Genomic DNA, 17,541 nt, shown 5'->3' on the forward strand with positions numbered 1-17,541 from the left:
TGGTCGATCCCTGAAGCCCTCCAAACACAACTCTCTGTTGGTGCACATTCAGCTTTGTGGACAGCACGCGGCAGATGGGGTAAACCGTGCCATCAAGTGGAAAATAGACCTGTTGTGTTGTCACAGAGGCAAGTTGCAATAGAGTCTGCCAATCGGACCACCAGAGGAAACTGTAAGAGGGACTTTTTAACACGTGGCAACAAGGGGAAGCATTAACGCGTGTTGTGCATTCACTGCATCAAGTGTTTAAAAACATCATAAAGCTGTGGATTTTCACAATCTATATACAAAATATACACCCGACACTGTGGTCTGACATATTTCACATTGGAGACTATCTCTGTTCCTAAGTGGACTGTAGTGTGGACGTCATGCAGCCTCTCAAACAGCAGAATTACAACAGACACATATCCCGACTCACTGCTGCCACCTTGTGTCACTTTGTGTCACTTTGAGTCACAAAACATCTGTGAAGAGGTGAACGTCTTTAACTTCACCGCTGTAATGCTTTGACAGGAGCCTCTTATGCTTGACAATCAAGGGATGTGTAGGAATGAAATAAATCCTGTTATTGCGTTATTGACGCAAGGTTACAGATACAAATTCTCCTCATTCTCATTGATTAAAAAGCTGAAATAAAAAGGAGGCCTGGGTCACTGTTTTTATTTGCCTAAAACCATGTAACATGTACTTTAAGAGTTTTTTTTTCTGTCTCCAAGCTCCTTATTCAATACTTGTTTGGACAAAATGAACTCCACCAACCCACATGAAGTGTCTTCTTCAATGTCGTTATAAAATTCAATGATTTTTTTTGCCATTCGTGACATTAATTCAGTAATGGGGAGTGATTTTTGTTTTCTTTGCCCTACAGAAATCTCTGGCCTAATGTTACTTAAATAAATAAAAACTTTTTTAAATTTCAAATTGTAAAAACAGAGCGCACTGGTATCGGATGGGTCCTTTCAGATAAATTAAAGTATTGGAATCGGCATTAGGAGAGAAGAAGTGTGATTACTCATCCTAATGTTACATCACATTTATAAAGTGGAAAAGTGACAACAATCATTTCTGATGGTATTTTGCTGTTAAGATTTCTTATGTTCATAATTCATATATTGTATTACTGAGCAGCAGCATCTCAGTACAGGATTACTTACTTTTAAATCATGTCAAGGGTATACAAACACTACGCTATACAAGCATTTATTAACACTATAAATTAAGGTAGCTTCACAAGAAAACTTAAACATTTTCCCACTAATCTCTGGTGGCTGACAGCCATGCAGATAGTTTTGATGTGAAAGTTTGTATTTGAAAGCAGTTAGAAACTGTAGGCCGTGAGATTATTGTGAGGAGCCAGGACTTTGTATCTGGAAGACAAACGGTCAGCACCACATTCTCCTTCATTGTGTTATAGCGGCAGCAGAACATCAGTAGTGAAGACAATGAAATCCCTGGACACATAAAACCGACAGTGAGAACATGTTTTTGCATGATTTGGGTAAATTTATCATTTAAACTGGCACATACATGCAAAAAATGAAATGTTTAATGAAACTCAAACATTATTTTGAATATTTCTAAATGAAACATAAGATAGATGTTTCTTAAAAATGTACACAAAGTACGTACTTCGTTTTCAAAAAACAACAAAACAATACACTACTTTAGTTACAAATGCTTTTCTATAAAGCCACATTATTACAACACTGAATGATTGACTAATAGTGCAGTGACATATTTTAGACACGAGGCAGCAATTCTTAAAACTACATGGCTTTCTTCAGTCATTGTCAGACGTAAACGTTATTTTTTTTATCACATTCCAGTTAGGTTTTATCATCCAGATCTTCTTGGACTGTCTGGTCGTTTCTTAGAGCCACTCACATGCACATGTGATGCCGCTGAGAGTGACTGCTTTGATGAGGACATCTGTAACAAAGGAAAGTAGATGTTGATTACAAAGGTTTGTCACCACTTGTATTTTCTGCAAATAGACTTTGGTTTTGGATACAAACACGTCAGAAGCTCATATATACTGCTCGTGTTGCCTACCTGTGTGCACTTGACTTGATGCCTCTTGGCTATATCTGGAGATTGATAAAGGGAGCAAAACCCAGCACGTCCTGAAGAAGCACCAGAGCCCTCTGTAAAGGCAGCTCAACATCTATCACTACATTGCGCTTGCGTAGAGGATCCAGGCTCGACTCAGTCACATTGTGGCAGTGATTCACCTTCAGGGACTGCAGCTTCGGGCAGTACTCTGCAAGAGTCCTGTGAGCACAGCATGCAGAGGATCTTATGGACGGGTGCACAAGTGAGATGGTGCATGTAAAAGTGCAGGCAGGGGTGGCACAAACTTAGCCGGATTACACTTGAAAATAAGATATGACATACCTGATGGACTGGTTCCTGACCCGCAGGCAACCTGTCAGGTCCAGCTGCTCCAGGCCCCTGCAGTTCTTGGCCACCTCCTCCACCGACTCGTCAGTGATGTTGGCGTTGACTGCCAAAGATAGAGACCTCAACTTCAAACACTTCTTGACCAGGTAGCAGATGGCGTCGTCCTTGAGCTGGCGGCAGGCGGTGAGGTCTATCGACTGCAGCCCCCCGCAGTGGTCCGCCAGGCTGCGCAGGGACAGGCTGTCCACCCACTCGCAGTGCGCCAGGCCGAGGCGCTGGAGGTGCATGCAGCTCAAGGACACCGCCACAAGGGAGTGGCGGGTGAGCCACACACACCCGCTCATGTCCACTCTCTGCAGGTGCTGGTTCTGGCCGATAACTGGCACCAGCTCCTTGTCCGTCACCCAGTCCGAACAGCTCTGAAGAGACAGGCTGTGGAGAACTTTGTTGTCCTTCAACATGGAGCAAAACGCTTCCTTGGAAATGGATGGTCCGATCTGTAAATATCACAACAGAGCAGATAGCAGATTTCCATTGCCAAACATCTCAACATATACAAGCTATTCAAACTCTCACTTGTGAGGACTTACCGAGGACAGGTCAAAAGTCCTGCAGTTGGCTAGATACACCTGGATGAGGCTGTGGAACTGCTTGCTCACCCTCTGCAGGCTGACGAGGTGTTGCAGTGGCAAATGGCATAAAACATGTGGACCAAGGACATCCTCCCAGGGCAAGTCCAAAAGATGGCATCTGCTGAAGAAATGCAACCTTGTTTTACTGCTGAACTTTGACACTGCATTCAAAGCTCAAAGCAATCAGAAACACTAACGTTACATGTTGAGATACGTCTGAGAAAGCAAGTATAAAGACAGTAACAGCCCTGTCACGGTGATGTATAACGTTAATTCAAGTTAGCGGCCATGAATGAATAGGTGTAACAGTAACGACAACAAGCTACATCCCACAGTGACTTGGTTGTTGTTGCTACCGCTGTTAGCTGAGAAGCTAGCCTGCCGGGGCCACCAATCCAGCTGCTTTAAAAACACAAAACTCCCGTTTTCAAAGGCACTTACGTTCGCATCTTGGCCTCTTCGTCCATTCTGACTCAACTTTGTTATACGGAGTTTTTAAGGACGCGTTGCTCTTCACATAGGTGCCAAAATAACGTATTTTCATTTAGCATCTTTCCAGCGTTTTAAGGTGTAACCCGAACAAAATGCTGCGTTCAGGGACTATCAGAACACTTTAAATCGAGATCGGAATGGCACATTAACGTTACCTATTGTAAAAACGAAATACATTCTGACAAATTTGGCATTAAGGGAAGAAAAAAGCCACAAATTTATAGTGAAAGTGATGAAGCCACAAATATATACTCTTATTGCTACCCTGTATACTAATATGCAAATTGAATCTATTTGTAAACCATACAATCACACAATGATGAGCCTCTGGACTTTTTACCATAAATCAACAGCTAATCTACCACCACCCTTTTAGGCAGTACATTTTCTGTCATTTACGATCAAAACTATGCTTCTTTAATGTCAGAGAAGTAGTGTTATGTCTCATAGGATTATGGACTTACGCGTTTACGAGGACTATGAACGCAGCAGTGGTTTTTCCGGGGTTTACGTCATGATCATGCTAAAGCAATTTACATATTTGCTTTACGATTATAAAATAACTGAAATGTTTTATCGATATCACAGGGTTATTGTCATTTGTTCTAGAAGAGTGAGTGAGAAAACCTGTTATTAGCGATCATGAAAAAATAAAAAAGTTTTCATGAGGTTTTACTCTGAACCAACTGACTGGCACCCTTTTCACTGTCATTTCAGAGATTCATAAAAAAATAAAAATAAAACAGGCTACAGTTTTTTTTTCACGCTCTTTAATACCGTAACCCATGTTCACACCAAACTCGGCGCGAGTAGATTACATAGAAAGTCTATGCAGTAGTGTATGTATTTCTACATTGTGGTATTCATAACTCTAATTAGAAACTTGTCAAAAAAACGAACCCAGCAGCAGCAGCTAAAGACTGAACGTGACCAGTGAGAGAGAGAAAGCCTCCCTGCTGAAGGCAACCAGAACCTTCTTTATGGGTCAAATTGGCAAGGAGAAGATGGAGAGCCAAAAGCTCCAGACTGCTCTGATGGCGACCCAGCAGGAGCTAAAGACTGAACGTGACCAGTGGGAGCAGGAGAAAGCCTCCCTGCTGAAGGAGACCAGAGCCTCCTGTGCTGCTGAACTTGAACAGCAGAACTGTGCCTATTGTTTTGTGCAGTAAATGTAGACTGTGATTTCAGACTTTGGAACAAAATATACATTCTTGAATGTTATTCCGAATGTTAAACTTCTTTCTGAATGTGTGAGATCTAAAGAGGAAAGGATGCAACCAAAATGAGCGTGACCCATATATGTTTATTTTGAATCTTTAATTTCCCAAAGCCAATTAGCTGTCACCACATCAGCAGCCTATTTTCCTGGAACACGTGTGCTAAACAAATGACCACCCTGCCAGCTCACCTCTGCCCAAGAGAACAATGAAGTCAGTCATGCTGAACAACTGCTGACCCATGAGTTATATTTCAGTGAATGAGATGAGCCAACACGATAGCCGAGTGAATACTCACTCTTGACTGACTACAATCCCAGATACAAGCTAAAGTACAAGCATGGCGTTGTTGGGAACTAAAGGAGCGTGTTTGGGTTATCAGCATTTAAGAAACTGAATTCTTGACATCAATAGAATTATTGATGTATGTAACAATTATTAATGATTATTAATATAAACGGGGCACCACCCTGCGAACAGGGACCAATAACCAAACGATAAAACTAAGTCTCATAATTAGTAGTCACTCATAATGTCAATAGTCTGCGTATGACTATACATTCAGTGACAGTGAAGGTTTTTAAGTTCGAGCACCGGCTACTACATACAGTCTTATCAAATACATATGCACAAGTAATCACAGACGACTGCTCCTGAAAGTATAACAGAGTTTATTGAATCAAAATAATAAATGATCAAATCAATTAATATTGCAACCAACAAACATTATCATACAATTTTATATGCCTAAACTAAAGAATGAATAAAATGGATGAGGGTGTATGTCTGTGTGTGTATGTGTATGTGTGTGTGTGTGGGTCTGTGGGTGAACAGGAAGGAGTCTTACAGCTACGCTAAAGACTACAAAGATGGCGGCGTCGAGTGACGCTGGCCAAAGGGGAGGGGCCTTAAGAACTACAGCTAGAAACTACAAAGATGGCGGAGTCGAGGGACCCGGACAAAATGGCAGAATGGGGCTGCTGTGCGTAATTCACGTTTGCCTGGGCAGCACGTGATGTGAGGCGCTCGTTTGAACGAGGTTCCCCAGGGGTAGAATTCGGAGCTGTGTGTGTGTGTGTTTCGTGAAAGGAGGAAAGAGAAAAAAGGTGGGGGCTCATGAATCAGACTTCTGCGCGCGGTGCGCGTTGTAGTGAGCCTGAGTTGGCTGGCTCTATCACGCATAAATATACCGCTGTCGTCTTGAGAACTGCCGGTAACTTATGCCGTGATAAACCACGCACCTCAGCTCACTCACCGAGTCGAGTTAATGAAAAGAGAACTTCCACACGGAGTGGAAGACAATGAATGAAATTAATCCCAAAGAAACAGTCATAGTTGATACACAAATACAGCGGAACTTCTCTGTTCCGTAATGATTGCGCAATATCTCGATATCACGCGACAGTAATTTAAACACACCAAAACACGGGAATATCAACATATAAATGGATGGCCTGAATTAAACTTAAGTTAATTTAAGCTAAGCTATGCCCAAATGCCAAGAATCTTACTTGTAGATGCTTCGTTGCAACGTTGGAGGGTTCGTGAGCAAAGTTGTCCTTTTTCTTCGAGAGGAAGGGGGGGGGGGTGCTTCTCAGCGCGGCGTTGAGCTGGCGCTGTTTCGGTCTGTCGTGGCGTGGCTCGGCTGGAGCAAACGCAGACGTGATCTGTCCTCGCGGCAGGGAGGGTGATCTAATTTCGGCTGACGGCGTGGTCCGTGCGTCTTACCGGGAATCGTCGGTGAAGGAGGGAGGCGTTGTCGTCTTTCCTTCGCCGGAATGTGTGCACCAAAAGAAAAAGAAACAAAAAGCGCTGAACTGATCGCTGAAGCAGATTCGTTATCGCGGGCTGTTTCATCCAGCGAAACGGCTTGTCAGGGTTTGAGTAGGGTTGAAGGGCCGTTGCTTCCTCGTGGCCTCGTCGTGCTGGAGGGGGGGGGGAGGAGAGGCCGATGTGTCTTCATGCGTCCAGGACGAAGGTCCGGGCGAAGAGAGCGGTTGTGTGCCTCCTAACTCAACCGAGGTCGAAGGGGGAAAAGCTGGTTCTTCTGTGGCCTGGACGGGGGTGTCCGAGCGAAGAGCCTTGTGTGCCTCCTGTTACCCCGGAGGGAGAGTTGGAAAAAGCTGGATTCTCTGTGGCCTGGACGGGGGGGGGGGGGTCCGGGCGAAGAGAGCGGTTGTGTGCCTCCTAACTCAACCGAGGTCGAAGGGGGAAAGCTATGAGGTGGGGGCAGCAGAGAGTTTTATAGAACATCGGCTGAACCACAGGGGTCCTCGGGTCTCTTGGCTCTCGGCCAATGAGATTGCCGCGGTTACCATGGTTATTTGGGGGGGGGTAATTCACACCTGAGTGTGAAATCCCTTTGCTCTTATCAACTACAAATCAGGATGAGACCTTTGCTTGAAAAAGTTAAGGCCTGATTTTCTTTGTCCACAGCACATGTTTAAGCCACATGGTCAGAGCCCAACATCCCCCCTTTGTTCTGAAGAGCGAGATGTTGGCTTCGGTCTTTAGAGCAAACCAAGGGCTGGCATGTGCATCCATGTGGTGGGGAAACCTGAAGAGGTGAGACAGTCCAAGTGTTCCTGAGACCAAAAGCAGTGGTTAAAACAGGCAGTGTTCATTGTTCATAGAGTTCAAGGTTCATAGTGGTCAAGTTCATGGTGTTCAAGTTCAGAGTTCATTGGCATCTGGGCAGATGACTAAGGTGGCATCTGGGCAGATGACTTTAACTACTTCTACCTACATCTACTATCATACACAATTCAAATCATAGGTGAGCAAAACATTATTCCCAAATAATTCAATCGCTATTATGATGTTGTGATAATCTAGCATTGTGGCACAGTGTCAAAGAAAGTAACAACCCAAATAAACAAAACAAAACACAAAAGAGAGAGAAGGAAAGAATAGAAAGACAAGAAGCAGGTGAGGGGCAAACAGTGGTTACTGGTTCAACTCCTAGACAGGACTGGAGTCCGTCGGCGGAGCAGTCGTAGGTTGGCTACGTGGTGTTATGAATAGGAGGGAATCCAGTTAGTCTGTCGCTTCTGGATCTATTAGTACATGATATGTGCGTCTACCTCTCTCTAATCGGTAGATTTAGAGCGAGTCCTGTGTCTAAGTTTTGGAATCTATCGATATTGGAGTTGCGTTGCCAAGACTATAGGCCAGAGGCACCTGTGAGGGTTGCATAACAGTAGTGGTAGCAGATTTACAGATTTCGTTAGCACGGCTAGTGTGACTAGCTAGGCTGGTCTCTCGCTGCTCCAGCTGTTGACAGCTGAGCCTTCTCGGATGAGGTCCTGGGTTAAATCTGACTGCTACGGCAGAGGTTATGTCCTCTTTGGTGACTTCTGGTAGAGTCTATAAAGCATGCAAAGGGTTCTCTATGAGAGTGGAGCATCAGTTTACAGTCACAATGGTTTGTCAGGTCATGCAACTGTTCTGGTTGAAGTTGGCTGTGTTAGCGGTTAGTGCATGTCTACAGGGTGAGTTGGAGCATGCAGTTAAACGTTAGTAGTCAATAGTAAGCTGCCATTCTGCCGGTTGGTTTCGGCACTGGCGAGATTAGAGTGTACTTCCTGTGAAGTGCATCTCCCTAAGTTTCTGTTGTCAGAGATCCCACCCCCCTCGCGCTGTTTGAGTGGCGAGGGCAGATATCCCACGTTACCGTCAGCACTCAGGGAAACGTCGCGAACAGTTTCACTCTGGAGTGTGTCATGACGGGCTGGTGATATCTCCCTCCCCCCACCCTCCTAATTAGAGATGGAGACAGGTCCGGCGCACAGGTCAAGTTCAGTTACCTACGGCACTGGCGACTTGACAGAACCGGCCGATGACTCGGCTGAAAGAAGGCGGTGGTTTCGTTGAACAAGCTGGAGGTGGCTCATGCTGACAGAGCAGGAGAACAAGGCTTAGTTGACAAAGATCTTACGAGCTAGGGTGCTCGAAGGGCCTCTAAGGTTGTGGCACCCTAGGGGTGTATGCGAAAAGGTGGGGGAACACAGGAGGCTCGTTTCAGACCCGGAGTCGGGTAGAGCAAGAGTGTTATGACCCCCCAGTAAGACTGAAGAATATGTATAGATATATACATACGGGCATTGCCTTTGCGAACAAGGTCGCCCAAGAAGGTTGAAGAACGACGTGCGAAAATGGGAGTGGTCGTTTCCGGAAGTGTGCTGAGTTCTCTTCCCCCCCCCCTACCATGTCGACTTGGCAGCAGGGGGAAAGGTCACTTGGCTTAGTCAGGTGGGCTGCGAGTCAGCGTTACCTGATGGGTTGCCCTTGAGGGCGTCTTTCACCCCCCTGGTTCCGTTGGTCTTTCGACCGCCAGGGTCGTTTGTTCCTCGGGGGTGACCAGGGCTCGCTAGGCCAAGTCCTCTCGTCGTCTTCCGACGCTAGGTCGGAGTCGCTCGACTGTTGGATGCCTAAGACTATGGCGGTGTCTTCGTACCGATTTGTCGGCCGTCCGCGTGTCTCCCATGCAAGTTGCGCGTATTTCCTAATCTCTGGCATGGTGAGGTTACTCGTTCTGCGGTGCATAGTAACATCGTATCTCACGTTGTCGTGGAGATTGTGCAAGAATAGCGACTTGAAGGCATGGTCTTCTTCTAGACCTGGGGCGTTACGTCCTTGGAAGTACGCAGATCTCAAGCGCCTGAAGTAGTCTCTCGGAGACTCTAGCCTTTCCTGGGAAATGGCAAAGGCGCAGAGGGTGGCAGAAGCTGGGTTAGAGTACAGGGAGTACTCCTCCCTAAGGGCGTGACAAAGGGATGAATAGCAGTCGCGGATGCTCGGCTGGAGCGTTTCAATGAAAGCGTGGACGCTTCGCGCAGTGGTTTTCCACACTAGCTTTAGCTTTTCGCGCGATGAGGGGCGCGATAGGTCGAGGAGGCAGCGATCGATCTCCCTTAGGTAGTCATCGATGCTCGAGTCGTGATTATCGGGATTGAAGCGCTCTACGTCTTTTGCCAGAGACTCAATCTGTCGAGTGCGCAGGCCTCCAAGGTTGATGGGGCCTGGGCCGTCCGAGTCTCCATACTCGCGATGGTGGTAACGACTATCATCCTCCCTCCCTGAGGGGGATGGGGTCAGTTCTTGTCGCGCGCGTGAACTGCGTGGAGGATTGCGGTCGCCTGAGGTGGTTTTGAAGCCACCTGGGCCGACTAGGACCTGGTGTTGGTCCTCTCTCCTCCTGGTTGGGGATGTCGCCTTCAAGAAATGCAAGGTGGTTCGGGTCTCGGGGAATGAGGGAGCCGAGACCAAGAAATGACTGGGCTGAAAGGCTCGGTAGGGGGTAGCAGTACCTACCGGGGTTGCTGGAACACCTTGAAGCGCTTTCAGTTTGTCACCACTCTCTGATGCTTTAGAGAGTTCTAGGTTGACCTCTCTGAGGTCACTGCGCAGGCTACTATTTTCTGACTGTAGGGCTCTACAGTCACGTGACAACTCCTGAACCTCTGTTCGGAGTGTCCAGATCTCGCGTTGCTGCTCGTCGCTCTGTGCCCGGGTTCGGGCAGCTTGCAGCTGCATTTTCTGATGATAGATGAGCAGTATTTCGCCGATTACGTCCTGAATCAGGCGCTCTCTGTTACCTGCTGGGTTATTTACATAAGCCACCAGTTGCTCTAATTGCTCGTCGCATAGGACAGCAGTGTATTTTACAAAGTACTCTCTTTCCTTTGCTGTGAGTCCGAGGACATCAGCCACCGCATCTCGTAATGCGGTGTCTTCTGGAGCTACAGCTCCAGGTATGGGGGATTTCTCATTGCTCATTCTCTCTAATGAGCACGACTCCCAGTAGTTGTTAATTCCCTAGTGTTAGAACGGAAACTGTTAGTGTTTACGGTTCTCAGTGAAATGTCTAGTTCTGTGACTTAGGATTTCTACTGTTAGATGTTAATTACTGTTAGTGTTACGGTTCATGCAGGCGCACAGTGAAATGTCTAGCTCTATGACTTACGTTTCTACTGTTGCTGCTCTGAGGTATCACTACTGCTTTGCAGCCAGAGGTGCGAAAATGCTAATGTGGTTTAGCACTTTGGGCCTGTGACAGCTGTGTGTAACTTCTTTGAGGGATTTAAGAAAGCAAGCAAGGTATTACAAATAAACGATCAAATCTACTACACAGCTGGCTGTTAGTTTTAAGAAATGAAACGAATAATTAAACCTGGAAACGAAATAAAATTTCGAGAAGGGAATTAAAGATTAAGATTAAAAATCAAAATTTAAAATCAAAAATTTAATTACAATAAGACAAGATTTTGAAGATCAAAGCCTACCTATTTTGGGAAATAAGTTTCAGGAATTTGGATCATTCAAAAGAAGAAAAAAAATAATTTTTCGAAAAAAAAATATTTTTTGGAAAATTAATTATTCAAAATTAATTATGGATTAATGTGCATATATACTGTAACAAAACTGGAATAACGTAGCCTCACACGGGGCACCATTATGTTGGGAACTAAAGGAGCGTGTTTGGGTTATCAGCATTTAAGAAACTGAATTCTTGACATCAATAGAATTATTGATGTATGTAACAATTATTAATGATTATTAATATAAACGGGGCACCACCCTGCGAACAGGGACCAATAACCAAACGATAAAACTAAGTCTCATAATTAGTAGTCACTCATAATGTCAATAGTCTGCGTATGACTATACATTCAGTGACAGTGAAGGTTTTTAAGTTCGAGCACCGGCTACTACATACAGTCTTATCAAATACATATGCACAAGTAATCACAGACGACTGCTCCTGAAAGTATAACAGAGTTTATTGAATCAAAATAATAAATGATCAAATCAATTAATATTGCAACCAACAAACATTATCATACAATTTTATATGCCTAAACTAAAGAATGAATAAAATGGATGAGGGTGTATGTCTGTGTGTGTATGTGTATGTGTGTGTGTGTGGGTCTGTGGGTGAACAGGAAGGAGTCTTACAGCTACGCTAAAGACTACAAAGATGGCGGCGTCGAGTGACGCTGGCCAAAGGGGAGGGGCCTTAAGAACTACAGCTAGAAACTACAAAGATGGCGGAGTCGAGGGACCCGGACAAAATGGCAGAATGGGGCTGCTGTGCGTAATTCACGTTTGCCTGGGCAGCACGTGATGTGAGGCGCTCGTTTGAACGAGGTTCCCCAGGGGTAGAATTCGGAGCTGTGTGTGTGTGTGTTTCGTGAAAGGAGGAAAGAGAAAAAAGGTGGGGGCTCATGAATCAGACTTCTGCGCGCGGTGCGCGTTGTAGTGAGCCTGAGTTGGCTGGCTCTATCACGCATAAATATACCGCTGTCGTCTTGAGAACTGCCGGTAACTTATGCCGTGATAAACCACGCACCTCAGCTCACTCACCGAGTCGAGTTAATGAAAAGAGAACTTCCACACGGAGTGGAAGACAATGAATGAAATTAATCCCAAAGAAACAGTCATAGTTGATACACAAATACAGCGGAACTTCTCTGTTCCGTAATGATTGCGCAATATCTCGATATCACGCGACAGTAATTTAAACACACCAAAACACGGGAATATCAACATATAAATGGATGGCCTGAATTAAACTTAAGTTAATTTAAGCTAAGCTATGCCCAAATGCCAAGAATCTTACTTGTAGATGCTTCGTTGCAACGTTGGAGGGTTCGTGAGCAAAGTTGTCCTTTTTCTTCGAGAGGAAGGGGGGGGGGGTGCTTCTCAGCGCGGCGTTGAGCTGGCGCTGTTTCGGTCTGTCGTGGCGTGGCTCGGCTGGAGCAAACGCAGACGTGATCTGTCCTCGCGGCAGGGAGGGTGATCTAATTTCGGCTGACGGCGTGGTCCGTGCGTCTTACCGGGAATCGTCGGTGAAGGAGGGAGGCGTTGTCGTCTTTCCTTCGCCGGAATGTGTGCACCAAAAGAAAAAGAAACAAAAAGCGCTGAACTGATCGCTGAAGCAGATTCGTTATCGCGGGCTGTTTCATCCAGCGAAACGGCTTGTCAGGGTTTGAGTAGGGTTGAAGGGCCGTTGCTTCCTCGTGGCCTCGTCGTGCTGGAGGGGGGGGGGAGGAGAGGCCGATGTGTCTTCATGCGTCCAGGACGAAGGTCCGGGCGAAGAGAGCGGTTGTGTGCCTCCTAACTCAACCGAGGTCGAAGGGGGAAAAGCTGGTTCTTCTGTGGCCTGGACGGGGGTGTCCGAGCGAAGAGCCTTGTGTGCCTCCTGTTACCCCGGAGGGAGAGTTGGAAAAAGCTGGATTCTCTGTGGCCTGGACGGGGGGGGGGGGTCCGGGCGAAGAGAGCGGTTGTGTGCCTCCTAACTCAACCGAGGTCGAAGGGGGAAAGCTATGAGGTGGGGGCAGCAGAGAGTTTTATAGAACATCGGCTGAACCACAGGGGTCCTCGGGTCTCTTGGCTCTCGGCCAATGAGATTGCCGCGGTTACCATGGTTATTTGGGGGGGGGTAATTCACACCTGAGTGTGAAATCCCTTTGCTCTTATCAACTACAAATCAGGATGAGACCTTTGCTTGAAAAAGTTAAGGCCTGATTTTCTTTGTCCACAGCACATGTTTAAGCCACATGGTCAGAGCCCAACAGCGTATAAATCAATCTATGATTTCTCTGTCGAGACCCTGGATGGACAGCTGGTTCCGCTCAGTAACTACAGAGGTAAAGTGCTTCTCATCATCAACGTTGCCACCTTCTGAGGGTCAACAATAGAGGAGGTAATATTCTACAAAGAGCACTGATTGATTGCAGCCAGATCACATTATCTCATAAAACATCTCCTGTGCTGTCATTTTTTATTAAAGCCATCTGATTTTGTGTCCTGTTCCCTCAGTACCATCGACTGAATGCACTGATGGAAATGTTTGGCGACCTCAACTTCACTGTCCTATCATTCCCCAGCAACCAATTCGGTCTCCAGTCACCTGGTGGGTACACACTGATGCTTTTAAAATGTGACAGAGATTACATATTATTTACCTGGTGTGCGAGAAGAATACTGTACTCTACATAAGTAACTGTGTGGATTTACTCAAGTACTGTACTTAAGAATAATTTTGAGGCACGTTAAGGGATTTAGAATTCATGCTATTTTGTACTATTCTGCTTTATTTTAGAGAGAGAAATGTACGTTTTACTCCATTTAATTGTCAGCTATGGTTTACTAGGTTTAAATTAAATAGCATATGACAATCTTATAAAATCCAACACATTGTTAAAGATGACTGATGATTTAAAAACCGTTTGGCTTGTGACCCCTTACCAAAAAAATGCAATGACTGGTTGGGGCCCATTGTCACATTTCAGATGTCAAAGAGTGATTTCCTCTTACCCCATTTATCAACTTATGACCCCTCAGATTTATTGTGTGAAACTTTGGAGGGGCCCGACACCTAAGAACTACTAAACTAAACTACCCAACTGTATATAAAGTAAAAACTAGCTCCACCTAGAGTAGACCAGCAAATATTCATATAAAAATCAGTCACAGAGGAATGAATATTGCTTTGGTGCTTTGGGTACATTTAGCTGCTGATACTTATTTGAAGAAGGGGTTTGAATGCTGGGTTTTTACTTGTAATTTAGGATTTTTACATTAATGTATCGGTAGTTTTACTTGATTAATGGATCTGAATACTTTTTCCACAACTGACCTCTATACATAATTGGTTTGTCTGATGTACATGCTATGCGGTAAACATTTGACATGTTATTTTGAAGTTATGAATACACACAGGTTTTCCTGAAGCATAAGTTGAAAACTCATTAGTCATGAAATATTGTACTTATATCTTTTCAGAGGGGAATCATGAAACTCTCAACGTTCTTAAGTATGTGAGACCTGGTGGCGGGTTTGTGCCAAAGTTTCCTGTCTTTGGGAAGGTTGAGGTGAATGGATTGAATGAAGAGCCTCTTTTCACCTATCTAAAGGTAGTGTTGGTTTTTACACAGTATATGAATGTATACAATTAGTTCATGATTTTCTTTTAGTTATAGAGTATATTTGTACTGTCACAGGAATTGTTGCCATTTGTGAATCCTGTTATTGGAGATATGAAGACATTCTACTGGTCTCCAATCACTGTCAATGACATTCGGTGGAATTTTGAGAAGTTCTTAATTACGGCAGATGGCATGCCCTTCAAAAGGTGAAGTTGTACATTATGGACCGCAAGTTAGAAACCAAATCAGCCCTTCATTAGGTCATACATAATAGTGGCTCTAATGTTTTCCCTTTACTGCAGGTATGAACTTCATTGCCCCATTGAGAATGTGGAGAAGGACATAACAGATCTTCTCTGACGGATTTTCTCCAATTTGTCACCGGTGGCAGAGTGACGATCCCCCAGTAAATGCACTCGTGCACCTGAGCTGGATCTGATGGGAAGAGGAACAGGCCTCAGGGCTTCAGTGCATTCACTCCGAGGCCGAGTTCCCTTCAGCTACTGGAGGACTTTGCATGTCACTGTCACATTTACACTAATATGATGGTGTCTGCAACTCAAACATAAATATAAATGAATAAAAACACTATAAAAGACATGTTCTCGTAGTTGCTTTTGTTGTCACTCCCATTATTGCTTTTGTTAATAGGTTGAATGGCTCACGCAGCAGTAACATTTGTTAATGTATGTTTAGTATGAATTGGTCCTTACCCAGACCCTTACTTCCAATCTTGCGCATGCGTACTTCCTAGTCTGTCGGACAGCAGCAGCCAGTAAACATGGCTGGAGTTGGTTTCCGACGGTGGGCACAGGCTCTCTCTAAAGGAAAAGGTCCTGGCATTTCAGCCATTTTGTCGGGATGTAGAGCAGGTCAGTACTGTTATAGCTTTCGTTCTGATACATTTCTCTTTAGATACGTGTCAGAGTTTAACGTTTAAAGCCTCGAATGAGCGTAACCTTGACATGCTAACGTTAGCTTCTGCTACCTATCGCAACGGCTATTTTGAATGAGTGTGAAGCTCTTTACACATCCACGGGGAGATGGCGGAAAGAATAACACTCGTGCAATCGTTTGTGTTTCAGCCTCCGGTGTGTCAAAGAGTGGTCTACCTGGTCCATGCCCGACGACCCCCGAGGAGAAAGCTGCTGCTGCAAAGAAGTACAACATGAGGGTTGAGGACTATGAGCCATATCCCGACAACGGCGAGGGGTGAGCTTTATTTTGAAAATAAAAAGCCCGTCCTCTGGTCTCTCTGCTCTTATGAAAAGTAATGTTCAGCTCATGTATTGTTGTGCTTGGCTGATACATCACCACTGCGTGAATCACCGGGTAATAAAGTCAGTACATGTCATGTTTAACGAATTGCCATCGTTGTGTTGCAGCTTTGGTGATTATCCAAAGTTACCAGAAAGGTCTCAGCATGAGAGAGACCCCTGGTACAAGTGGGACCACCCTGACCTGAGAAGGAACTGGGGAGAGCCGGTAAGATAATAATGACTTGCTGTGATATCAGGTTCACTTGTGCAACCCATATATATTGAGTTTATCATCGATATATCAGCATTGGTATACATATCGGGCTACAAGTAACAAGAAATTGCATTACATGGGCTGGTTCCATGAAATTTAAAACATGATTTTCAACATGAAATCATGTTATTGTTGCTCATTCTGGTACGTTTCGCTTATCAAAACTAACACCATACTTGTGACCCATGAATGAGCATTCCAAGGCCTCGTAACAAATACAATTGCAATTTCTAAGTGACAGCCAAAAGTAATAATGTCCCACAATGTCCATATCGTAATGTTTAACGTTATGCTACTGCACTAAAGCGACATCTCACCTACAAAACATTGTATAATTTCTAAAGATTGTGCATTTATAATTTTCTCTACAATATGCGGATACACCATTGTAGCTTAAGATTGTGACAGTTATATAGATAACAACATAAAAAACGTATTTCTTAAGTGCACAGTATATCATTGTTCTCTATAGACACAATTGTTTTGGGATATTTAGACAGTATTCAGATCAGCTTGATTGTACAGACTCTACTCAAGGCAGTGCCTCTGTACAATCATAAGTTCACTTAGATGACAACATAGCTGTTACAGTATATACATTACAGTATAAGAATCCCTATTAATCAGTGATTGTTCTCCGTCTTTAGATGCATTGGGATTTTGACATGTTCATCAGGAACCGTGTGGATACATCTCCCAGTCCTGTGGATTGGTCCACGATGTGCAAACAACTGTTTGGTTTCATCGGGTTCATGCTGTTTATGTTCTACGTTGGGGAGAAATTACCATCTTATCAACCTGTTGTAAGTACAGCCCAATGCTTGGCTTTATTCATTTCTGCTACATTCTATTTTAATGGGATGTGAAATCACCTCATCAATTAATCAATAGTTTTAAAAGCAACAAGATTGACTTTATTTCACCCTCTAGTGTAATGAATTATTTGTTTTTCCCTTCTTTATATTACCTAATCGCAACCAAGTATTTGAATGTCATTTAATTTTAGTGCTGTGCCACCTGTGGATGAGATTATTTTGGATTGTGTTCTCTATTTAATAACATGCACGTTTTCAATAAAATCATTTGTCTCTCTTCCAGGCGGAGAAACAGTATCCCTATAACAACCTGTACTTGGAGAAAGGAGGAGATCCGGAAAAACAACCAGAGGAAGTCAAAAATTATAAAATCTAATGACTACAATCTGACTCTTACTTGTGTATATATATTTCTGTCAAAAATAAAGACTTGTATTCAGTTACATTCCTCAACGTGTTGCTGTTGTTTTGTGTTTAAAAAGACTGTCAACCTGTCAAATAGTTAACAAGTTCACAA

General features: G+C 44.3%; 3 protein-coding genes across 4 annotated transcripts; 2 read left to right on the forward strand and 1 right to left on the reverse strand.

Moving 5' to 3' along the window:
• Positions 1-1,496: 1,496 nt before the first annotated feature.
• fbxl15 (F-box and leucine-rich repeat protein 15) lies at positions 1,497-3,615 on the reverse strand. 2 transcript variants are annotated; one of them, XM_079293556.1, is made up of 5 exons: positions 3,477-3,615; positions 2,994-3,153; positions 2,398-2,900; positions 2,056-2,274; positions 1,497-1,932 (listed from the first exon to the last, which is right to left on the reverse strand). In XM_079293556.1, the coding sequence occupies exons 1-4, from the start codon at positions 3,500-3,502 to the stop codon at positions 2,085-2,087; spliced, it is 879 nt and encodes a 292-aa protein (XP_079149682.1). In that variant the 5' UTR covers positions 3,503-3,615; the 3' UTR covers positions 1,497-1,932; positions 2,056-2,084. The 2 variants fall into 2 exon arrangements, with proteins under 2 accessions (XP_079149682.1, XP_079149681.1); XM_079293555.1 differs by having other exon boundaries at positions 2,994-3,156; positions 3,477-3,608.
• A 9,406-nt stretch (positions 3,616-13,021) lies between these two features.
• gpx9 (glutathione peroxidase 9) lies at positions 13,022-15,117 on the forward strand. Its single transcript, XM_079294037.1, has 6 exons — positions 13,022-13,076; positions 13,290-13,451; positions 13,568-13,661; positions 14,534-14,664; positions 14,752-14,882; positions 14,979-15,117. The coding sequence occupies exons 2-6, from the start codon at positions 13,293-13,295 to the stop codon at positions 15,034-15,036; spliced, it is 573 nt and encodes a 190-aa protein (XP_079150163.1). The 5' UTR covers positions 13,022-13,076; positions 13,290-13,292; the 3' UTR covers positions 15,037-15,117.
• A 298-nt stretch (positions 15,118-15,415) lies between these two features.
• On the forward strand, positions 15,416-17,472 carry ndufb8 (NADH:ubiquinone oxidoreductase subunit B8; the record flags this gene model as incomplete). The annotated part of the gene is given in 6 exon segments (XM_079293082.1): positions 15,416-15,427; positions 15,431-15,548; positions 15,762-15,888; positions 16,062-16,161; positions 16,857-17,012; positions 17,308-17,472. Coding segments are annotated over 6 exon segments (606 nt in total). The 3' UTR covers positions 17,401-17,472.
• Positions 17,473-17,541: the final 69 nt, after the last annotated feature.

This window comes from Melanostigma gelatinosum (genome assembly GCF_949748355.1).
Source record: "Melanostigma gelatinosum genome assembly, chromosome: 21".
Classification (NCBI taxonomy): Eukaryota; Metazoa; Chordata; class Actinopteri; order Perciformes; family Zoarcidae; genus Melanostigma; species Melanostigma gelatinosum.